General features: G+C 44.9%; 1 protein-coding gene across 4 annotated transcripts in view; it reads right to left on the reverse strand.

The window, feature by feature from the left end:
- The window catches only part of rnf122 (ring finger protein 122), a 35178-nt gene extending 24394 nt beyond the window's left edge, over positions 1-10784 (reverse strand). Inside the window, exons 1-2 of one of the 4 annotated variants that reach the window (XM_069917758.1) lie at positions 10162-10778; positions 7098-7254 (exon numbers count right to left, since the gene is read on the reverse strand). In XM_069917758.1, the coding sequence (XP_069773859.1) occupies positions 7098-7254; positions 10162-10186 (182 nt within the window). In that variant the 5' untranslated portion in view covers positions 10187-10778. Of the gene's footprint in view, positions 1-7097; positions 7255-8756; positions 8979-9902; positions 10007-10161 lie in introns of those variants that run through there. The other 3 variants (XM_069917761.1, XM_069917759.1, XM_069917760.1) reach the window with 3 other exon arrangements.
- Positions 10785-11095: the final 311 nt, after the last annotated feature.

Here is an 11095-nt window from a genome sequence, read left to right on the forward strand (position 1 = left end):
CCGTCTCTACTGTCTCTGTTCCCAAGAGAAGGTCTTACATAACAAACCAAGGATGTCCCTTGTTTTCATCTACTACCCTATGAGTCTCCACATCCAACACACTATCCACCATAATTTCCACTACCAACAACATGATCCCACCTCTTCCCCTCTGGGTCCATTCCCTCCATGACTCCCTTCTCCACTCATCCCTTGCTATCCCTTGCATCTGCAGGAAGTGCCACACCTGCACCCACACCTCCTCTCTCACCACCATTTGGGACCCCAAACAGTCCTTTCCAGTGAAGCAACACTTCACTTATGATCATATCTGCGGGAGTCATCTGCTGCTGTGGGCTTCTTTACATCAGAGAGACAGGACAAGGACTGGGAGATCACTTCACTGAGCACCTTTGCTCTGTCCGCAACAGTGACAGGGATCTCCCAGTAGCCAACTACTTCAATTCCACGCCCCACTCCTATCCTCATATGTCGTTCCATGGCCTTACATACTGTTAGACTACCCGTAAATTGGAGGAGCAACACAATTGACGTACCAGTCCTCAATGAGGGCTCAGCAGTGGAGAGGGTCAAGAACTTCAAATTCCTGGGTGTCAACATCTCCAAGTATCTGTCCTGGAGCCTCCACATTGATACAATCACAAAGAAGGCTCGTCAGCGGCTATATTTTGTGAGGTGTCTGAAGAGATTCAGTTTGTCACTGAAGACTCTCGTAAACTTCTACAGGTGTACTGTGCAGAACCTTCTGGCTGTTGCATTACTGCCTGGTATGGAGGCATCAACTCTCAGGACAAGAATAAACTCCAGAGGGTTGTTAACTCGGCCTGCGACATTACAGGCACCAGACTTCACTCCATCTAGGACATCTACATGAGGTGGTGTCTTAAAAAAGCAGCCTCTATCCTCAAGGACCCCCATCACCCACGCCATGCCCTCTTCACTTGACTACCATCGGGAAAAAAGGTACAGGAGCCTGAAGACAAGCACTCAGTGACACAAGGACAGCTTCTTCCCCTCTGCCATCAGATTCCTGAATAATTTATGAACACTGTCTTAATTTTCGTGCACTATTTTTTTTTAATGTAGTAAAGTTGTAAGATGGTTATATGAATATTTACACTGTGACGCTGCCACAAAACACTGAATTTCATGACCTGTTCATGACAATAAATTCTGATTTTCTGCTCTCCAACTGGATGGTATTAACAGCGACTTCTCCAGTTTCTGCCAACCTACTCTTCATTCTCCCTCCCTTCCTCATCCCTCTGTCTCCTTTCCTCCACTCTCCACCCCCTTCCCTCTCCATTCACTGAACCATCCCCCCTCCCCCATTTGCTGGTGTGCCCTCCCTCCCTTATCCACCTTTACCTCCTGCCTATAGGTTACCCACCCCACCATTATGTTTGGGTGCCTGCCTAGATTTTTCCAGACCTTGATGAAGGGCTCAAGCTCAAAATGTTGGTTACGTATCTTTATCTTTGCTACATAAAGTACACGGCGTGACCTGCTGAGGTTCTCCCGCAGTGAGTTTTTAATTACATTCCTGTCTTGGAACTCTCCAACCAGATGGTATCGACCTCCAATTTCCATTAAACCTCTCCCCCATGTCTTTCTCTTTCTTAATTCCTCTATCTCCTTACCTCCTTCCCTTCCTTTTCCTATCAGAGAGCTACCCCCTCTCCATATCACTCCTCAGCTTTTTTTCTTCTACACTCCCACCGGCATCCACCTATGGCCTTTTACTTGCTAACCTGTGCTCTTCTCGTTGCTCATTCCTCCCTCTTCTCCTCCCCCCCCCCTCCCCCCACTTCTTTATTAAGGGACCTGCCTGATTTTTTTTTTGCTCATACCCTTGATGAAGGGTTCAGGCCCAAAACCGTTGGTAACCTGTAGATGCTGCTTGACCTGCTGAGTCTATCCAGCACATTTGTGTGGCACTCAGCCCCTGCATCTGCAGACTTTCGACCAAGGTTCTTGGGTTTCTCGTGGTCCTGCCTCTTGAGCATCACCCTCGTTGCTGACAACTGAGTGGCTTACGGTCTCCAAAATTCCCTTCCGAAATCCCAGTTTCATCACACTGTCGAATCACCACTTCTCCAAGTTTTTGGATTGTTGCCCCAATATTTATTTATCCGAATAGGTGTCAAATTCACTTGTGAAGCCCACAAGAAATATTTTCGGTGGATAAGGCGACCTTCAGATAAGATGAGACCCCAATTTTCGTCTGAATCTCATATCGGTGGTATGAGACGAATCCCAACATTTTTTTTTAATCCAATTGTTATCATGAAGCTACCAGCAAAACAAAGAAATTATGAAGAAAATGTTAAGATAAAAATTTCTAGTGCACACATGTCAAACTCAGGCCCGTGGGCCAAATTTGGCCCGTGATATAATTATATTTGTCCCGCAAGATCATATCAAATATGTATTAGAGCTGGCCCACTGGCTGCTGCGCCAGTATAGCGCATGCACAGCTAATACTACAAATCCCAGAATGCTTTGCTAATGCGTTGGCGCCGGCCCGTCAGCCCGCTAATCGCCCCCGCCTCCTCTCTTTACTTTCATTAGCATCTGCAACCTGTCGCCCAACTCACATGTAATAAACCCCTTACGGAAAATGGCCAAACGAAAGACAGAAAACAGGACCTTTCAAGACAGATGGGAGGTAGACTCTGACCCCAGAGTTTGATGAACTTGCATCTAAGAAGAGATGCCAAGTATCTGATTTAGACCCAGGTGCATCAGAGTAAATCACAGTGTAGCAAGCTAAGCTTGGATTAATATTTTCTTTGGTTAACTTTGGACTCTTCATAGTTGAAAGATTGGATTTTCATTGAAGCGAGTTGTTTTTTTTTGACTTGTTGGCTTGTGAAAAAAAATACATTTAAAAGGAGCTTAAAGGCTATAGAGAAATATTATTTATTGAATATTTTATTTCTCATTTGTTAATGCTTCTTCTGGTAAGAGTTTATCCAAAACTATTATTAAACATTTATTTTAATAAGAAAAAGTTTAACATTACATATGTTGAAAGAAGAGAAAACATGCAGATGTTGTTCAAAATTTTCAATAAATATTTAATTTGGCCCACGACTTAGTCCAAGTTTTTAATTTTGGCCCTCTGTGAATTTGAGTTTGACACCCCTGCTCTAGTGCAATGGATGGTGCGGAATATGGTTTATTGTGGGACACTGACGACGAAGCCAAAGACAACTCATCAGATTCAGACTGGGACCCACGTGTAAACAGTGAGACTCCGGATGTGCTCGCTGAGTTCTTTGCCTCAGATGATGAAGTCAGTGATTTTCAAGGATTTTAAATGTGTGTGATGTGCTTTTTTTAATTTTACAATTCTTTTATTGGTTTAACACCACCATTTAATATACCGGTAGCTTAAAAATTTGTTATAGGGTGGGGTCTGAGTGGGTTAAGGAACCAATCATGTGGTATTTTGAGTAGCATTTTAAGGTCGCTGTTTTTGCATTTGCCTTATAGGGTGCTTCAAATGTCGTCTTATCTAAATATACAGTCAGTGAAAATCACTGTGCTAATAGGAGCTGTCGCTGGGTGAAGAGAGAAGCAGCAATGAATCTCTGGAGGAACTCAGCATCAGTGGATCAATGTTCAGGGACTGAACCCCTTTGACCTGCTCTGGCCCCGTTTCTGAAATGTCTCCTGACCCTTCCAACACTTCCAATTTTGCCTCTTCAGTTGTTCACACCTTCCAAAACCACTTTGGATTCTACTTCCAGCACCTTTCCTCGTTAGGAATACCATCTTCCAACAACCATTTGTACATAAAACAAGATCTTTCTTTTGGCGTGAGCTATATTAAATGCTGCTGGAAACCATTTCCATGTAAACACATTAACTCTTTTGATTTGAATTCTGCTACATTCCAGGTTTTCTACAGTACCCAGAACTGAAGTATTCAACCGCTAACATCTACAAGACCTTTTTGAAGTGGAAGAATGCTACATTGGAATGAAAGGGCAAATTCTTGGCACACTGTTACAATGAGGCCAGTAAGTGATTTTATTTCCATCAGATGTTCCAAATTAAGTTCTTGTCTAGTTCTAGATAAAAGTCAAAACTGCATAGTAATTTTCATAACCCTGACTCACCAAACTATGGGCAACTAAGTACTTTTTTGAAGTGTAATCCTTGTGGTAATGTAGGAAAATTGTCAATGAATAGCAAACTCCTTTGAAAGGCAAGGATAATCAGTTAATGATGTTTATTTAAATATGACCCAAGATGTTTATTTGAAATAGTTCCACCCCTGAAGCCCACCTGATAGAAAGACAGGCCTTTTGTACTCAATTCATTTGGGTGCTGACAATTCCGTCAAATCTGTCAACTCTCAGTCGTGGGATTTAAACCCACGTTTCTGACCTGGGGGCAGGAGTGCTGGCTCCAAGCCATGATTAATATTTTATATTAATTAAAATCCTTTTCTTTTGCTTTTGGGATTTAAGTACTATACCTACTTTACAAAGTCTAGAATGTAAACTATTTTTTTTACTCCTGGAGCGTCCCTCAACATGATCTCCCTGATTGAAGTGATGCACACCCTCATGAAACATTATGATGAAACCTCATAGAACATTACAGCACAGAAAACAGGCCCTTTGGCCCTTCTAGTCTACGTCAAACTATTATTCTGCCTCGTCCCACTGACCTACACCTTCCATTCATGTGCTTGTCCAAATTTTTCTTAAATGTGAAAATTGAGACTACATTCACCTGGCAGCTCATTCCACACTCCCACTGTGTGCCGAAGTTCTCCTCAATGTTTCCCCTAAAGTTTCCCACTTTCAGCCTTAACCCATGCCTTCTAGTTTGTATCTCACGTAACTGGAGAGGAAAAAGCCTACTTGCATTTACTCTGTCTGTACCCCTCATAATTTTGTGTACCTCTATCAAATCTCCCCTCATTCTCCAAAGCTCCAGGGAATAAAGACCTAACCTGTTTAACCTTTCCCTGTAACTCAGTTCTTTAAGTCCAGGTGACACCCTAGTAAATATTTTCTGCATTCTTTCAATTTTATTGATATCTTTCCTATAGTTAGGTGACCAAAACAGCACACAATACTCCAAATTTGGCCTCACCGATGTGTCATGCAACTTTACCATAACATCCCATCTTCTTTACTCAATGCTTTGATTTATGAAGGCCAATATGCCAACAGCTCTCTTTATCACCCCATCTCCCTGTGATGCCACTTTCAGGGAATTGTGTATCTGCATCCCAAATCACTCTGTTCTTCTGCACTCCTCAGTGCCCTACCATTTACTGTGTATGTCCTACCTTGGTTTGTCCTTTCAAAATGCAACATTCCACACTTGTCTGCATTAAATTCTAAATGGGTTGAAAAATGGCAGATGGAATATGTTGGAAATGGCATCCAGCTCTGGGACTAGTAAAGGCACTGTGAATGTGGGCTTTTGGATCTTGAATAAGCTTACAAGAGCAATGCTGAGTGCAAAGATGACTTACTTCCATATACCTGATGTCTCATAGAGGTTCAACAGCATTCAGGAAGTTAACAGCAGCTGTCAAAGGCACCCCTTCCTGATTTCCTGTCCTGAGTTTTTCTGCCCTGGCTGCCTTCGGCATATAAATATCACCTGCCTTGGGAGATGCATTGCTGTTTAAGCTCATTGGGTCAGAGAACTTCTTTCAGAAGCAGTTAGCGAAACCCAGCCACTAAGATGATGGCCAAAAATAGCCAGAGTGAACACAGGAAAGACCTGCGAGGGAAGTAATTCGAATCATAGTTTGGCATAAAGCCTCTTCCAGGTTCCATGCAGCAGTTGGCAAGTCAACAGTAGTGTCAGTACAGCCCTTATGAACACAATGGTCATTTCCTGCCCACTCAAGTACTGAGTCTTTCTGCCTTGGCTGCCTAGATATAAATATCGCCTGCCTGGGGAGTTACATTGTTATCTTCCCTCATGGAGTCAAGAGGTTACAGTTTTTTCAGAAGCAGTCAGAGCCATTAAGAGCACACATACATGATGCTCAAGGACACCACAGTGAGCTGATGTAAGAGCAGTTTGGGGAAGCAATCCCTATCATAGTTGACAGGAGTTAAAGAGACAGGACCCTGCCTCCTCACCACTGGGATCTAGGTCCAACCACAAAGCAACAGCATTAGTTGAATGACATCTTGGACAATGAATATGAGCCCACAAAAATAACAAAATAACCCTGAAACCCACAGGAAGAGCAGCACCCACACCACCGTTCAGGGCCCTGAACAGTCTTTTCAAGTGAAGCAAAACTTCTTTTGTGTATCCACGGGAGTTATTCACTGCACCCGGTGCTCCCTTTGTGGCCTTCTTTAGCGCCTGGGAGATTGCTTCGCTGAGCATCTTCACTCTGCCTGCTTCAGAGACAGGGATCTCCCAGTGGCCAACCATTTCAGTACTGTGTCCCACTCCCATACTCAATGTCTGTCAATGGCTTTGTATACTGTCCCACCAAGACCGCCTGTAAATTGGAGGAACAATATGGTTTTCCGCCTGGGCACTCTCCAACTGGATGGCATTAACATCAACCTCCAGTTTCTGCTCTACTCTCTATTGTCCCTCCTTTCCCTTTCCCTTTGTCTTCTTTCATCTAGCTTTTTACCCCCATTCATAGAGCCTTCCCTCCTCTCCCTGCTTGGTGGCGTGCCTTATCTGTCTACTACCTCTTGCCTGTGGGACTGTGTTCCTCCTCCTACCCCTCCTCTCCCCACAACCATTTTGTTCAGATGCCTGCTGATATTTTTTCATACCTTGATGAAGGGCTCAAGCCTGAAACATTGGTTATGTATCTTTAGCTTTGCCATATAAAATACACTGTTTGACCAGCTGAGTTTCTCCAGCATGTGTTTTTACTAACACTTCTCAATTTTTCAGTTTCAACATAATTTTCCTGAACAGCAGATAATTAATGCAGACAGCATATTCTTCAGAGACAAGGCTGAATGTAATTATGGTAGAATGTTGACCCCACTGTGGATCAGCACAAATACAGTACACCTTCACGAGCCCAGAAATACATGCTTGGACAAACACACACTGATAGGAGGCTGGGGGATTACCTGATAAAGTAACAGCAGAATATCAGACTCAGTACAAAGACAAAGATCCCAGTGCCGAATATCACCATGTAGATATTTAATGGAAGATCCTGGAAGGTTATCGGAGGCATTGTGCACGATTTATTTGTGTGAATCAACCCCAAACCGCAGAAGCATCCTAGAAAGTGGGAGAAGGCGAACATGTTAATGGCTAACTCAGCAGATCAGAAAGCTTTCATTTCATTTTCTTATTTTACATGGAACATTATAGCACAGTACAGGCCCTTGGGTAAGTTGTATAAGACCTTGATGAGACAAAATTTGGAGTATTGTGTGCAGTTTTGGTCACAGGAAAGATATCAATAAGATTGAAAGAGTGCAGAAAAGATTTACAAGACTTGAGGAACTGAGTTACACAGAACATTACAGCACAGTACAGGCCCTCCAGCCCTTGATGTTGTGCCGACCTATATACTCCTACCAAAACAAATACAAAACTATTCCTACCTAGTAACCCTTTGTTTTTTTTATTTAAAACAAGTGCCATTCTAAGAGTATCTTAAATGCTCCTAATGTTTCAACCTCCACCACTACCTTGCCAGGCATCCCAGACACCCACAACTCTCTGAGTAAAAATCTTACCCCTAACCTTTCCTCCCTTCACTTTGTAACCAACATCAGTCCTGTGGCAAATTTATTCCTGAAAATGCCGCCAATCGTGCCTATTCCAATGACCTTATCTGACTCGAGTGATTAGTTAAAGGAAGAATCAGGAAAAACAATAGATCATTTCTTTCCAGAAGGGCATGATATTTTACCCAGGGAGTGATGGATGTCTGGAACGGCTTCCAGAAGTAGTGGTGGAAACAGATACAATGCGGGTGTTTAAGAGGCTTCTAAATAGATACATGTATTTGCAGGGTTACATATTATGAGCGAGTATCAGTTTTAGGTTAACATGGCATCATGTTTAGCACAGTCAAAGGCTATGTCCATGTACTTTACTGTTCTATCTCCAGTCGAAGGCCATGTCCCTGTACTGTTCTATTTCCTAAATCAACAACATTGCAAAGAGAAGGAAAGAAGAAGACTCTTGAAGGGATGAGGTTCGGCTTTGGTTGCAACATTCTGGGATATTAAATGATGTTTTGACACAGGTTGGACCACACTTGGAATATTGTGTTCAGTTCTGATTGCCTCATTATAGGAAGGATGTGGAAGCTATGGAGAGGGCGCAGAGGATATTTACCAGGATGTTGTCTGGAGTGAAAAGTATGTCTTATGAGGCAAAGCTAACAGAGCTGGGAATTTTCTCTTTGGAGTGAAGAAGGATGACAGGTCTATGAGCTTATGAGAGGGTGGAGAGCCAGCACCTTTTTCCCAGGGTGAGAGTAGCAAAAACCAGAGGACCTCTGTACAAAGCGAGGAGAGGAAAGTTTAGGGTAGATGTCAAGGGTAAGTTTTTTTTTACACATTTGAAATGCCAGGGAGGGGTGGTGGTGGTGGAGGCAGGTACAATAGGGACTTTAAAAGTCATGCACATGGATACAAGAAAAATAGATGGTTAGGGTAGGGAAGATTTAGTTTGTTGAGTAGATTTCTATCTGCACAACATCATGGGCCAAAGTGCCTGTACTGTGCTGTAATGTTCTATGTATGTTCTTGATTCAGGGTCTTGACCTGAAATGTCTTTTTCTGTCTAGATGCTGTCTGAACCACTAAGTTCCTCCAGCAGTTTCTCTTGCTCCAGATTCCAGCGACTAAAGTCCTTTGTGTCTACACTTTGCTGTGTTATGTGTTTTCATGTCCAAGAAAAAATTGATCGCAGAGAAAAGATTTCCAAGGATAACAGCTTTGAGCTTGTGTCTCTGGTTTTGACCAACTTCTCCAAGTGGGTTTGAGGATACCTAGAAACCAACCATAAAAAACTGTCTCACAGACAAAGGGACATTAATATAGGTTAAACAAGAAAGTCTACAGACGCTGGGGGCGAAGGCAGTATGCAAACATGCTGGAGAAACTCACGCAGCATCCACAGAAAGCAAAAAGGGGAGCAACGTCTTGGGCCTGGGACCTTTCTCAGGTGTAAGGAAAAACAGGCGGAGAAAGGGGCAGAGGGAGGAGCACAGGGTAACAGGTGAACACAGGTGGGAGAGTCAGGGAGAAAAAAGGTGATAGAGGAGAGAGGGTAGCTCTTTGACAGGAGAAGGATGTGAAAGGCATGGGGAGCTGGAGGAAGGGAGACTGAAGGAGAGGGAGGCATTTATATAAAATTGTTATAGAAAGGGCAGACAGTAATTTTAGGACACATTTCTTTCCCTAGTGATGAAGTGTGGTGTGGTTCAAGGGGGTTGCTCTGAGGCATTTAATGGGAGTTCTGATCATGTTAAACATGGATGGAAAAAGATAGATGTGTGCCAAGCCTACACACATACTCTTGGGTGAAACTGTCTCTATCTGAGCTGTAGATTCTGGGCTGTGGTTTTCCCCCCACTTTCATGACCATGAGAGCACAATTAAGCCATTGGGCCCATCGAGTCTGTTCCGTATACTGATGTGTCTGTATCATTCTGATTTTACTCTCTCAGAGTGGGCAACATCCTGGTGAATATCCTCTGCACTCTCTTCAACACCCGTTGATAGACCGCTCATATCGTTAAGCAAAGGGGGGGGGGGGGTTATACACCCATGATTTGCACATCAAGCTCTTTGCTCTTTACCACATTCTGTGAGCAGAGGTGCACGCCTCTACGACCTTCACACACCTCCCCACACCCCCCCCCCACCCCCACACCCGATCCTTCCCTCGGCCGCTGTCTTACTCACCCCAGCCCTCAAGCCCCGGTGATCTGCAGTGAAGTCCGAAGCCGCCGAACGATCTGGGTCCAGACAAAGCCTTGGCGGAGCCGCTGCGAGAAGTGTCCTCAATGTTCGCTTCTCTAAACACCCCCCCCCCCCAACCTCTGACCGAGGGAAACCGTCCACCCCCCCCCTCCCCCCCCCCCCGCCGTCGCTCCCCTTGACCGAGGGAAGCCGCTCATCCCCCAAACACACACACACACACAGACAATGGGAAAGTGCTCACCGTTGCACCGCTGCAAAGGGGGCATCAATGATCCCGGGCACCGATCTCAACGCAGCAGAGCTAGTGATGGGGAATCATCCCTGGTTACTGTCATGGCTTTCTTTAGAAGTGACAGGTTTAAAGCCCGGGGAAGCTGCTGCGAGGCCCCGCTCGCTTCCCTCTGCCAATCCGGGAGCTGCCCCTCTTCCTCCCCTCCCCAAGCGCTGCAGAGCCGGGAGAGCCCTTCCAGCAGCCCCCCCGCCGGCTGACAGAGAGTTAGCCCGGAGGAGGAGGCTTGCGAAGCAGGTCAGAGGGATGCATACGAAGCTGGGCTGCTGAAGCCCTTGTGGCAAGCAGTTGGTTGCAGCGGTGCAGAGGAGGAGTGGAGCGCCGCACTTTGCAGCTTTCTATTTTGGTGCGGTCTGCAGCTCAGCCGGGGGTCTGTCCGCACACGCACGTACACACAGGACGTGCAGTCGGCCTTGTACATCACCAGGCTTCGTCCTGACCGTGAATTTTCGACACAGTCAATAAGGGACGGGGTTCTGGACTGGTGCGTGAGTCAGTCTATGGGGAACGGAGATTGCAGATCATTAACACAAGAGGCTGGAGGTCAGGTCCATCTGTGGCAGCAGAGGTTTCTGGTTGTAAAGAGCTTTTTGGCCTTCATAGATCAAAGTATGGAGTCTAGGAGTTGGGATATTATGGTAATAACATCCTAGGATCTGTCCTAGAGCTTCTACTTTTGATGCCATCACAAACAAGGCTCTCCAGCTGCTATACTTTGCTAGGTGTCAGAGAAGATTCGGTATGTCACTGAAGTCTCTCATAAACTTCTACAGGTGTATAGTGGATGCATTCTGTCTGGTATTGAGGCGCCAACTCTCAGGACAGGAATAAACTCCAGAGGGTTGTTAATTCGACCTGCATCATCGCAGGCACCAGGCTTCACCCC

This window comes from Narcine bancroftii, chromosome 2 (genome assembly GCF_036971445.1).
Source record: "Narcine bancroftii isolate sNarBan1 chromosome 2, sNarBan1.hap1, whole genome shotgun sequence".
NCBI lineage: Eukaryota > Metazoa > Chordata > Chondrichthyes > Torpediniformes > Narcinidae > Narcine > Narcine bancroftii.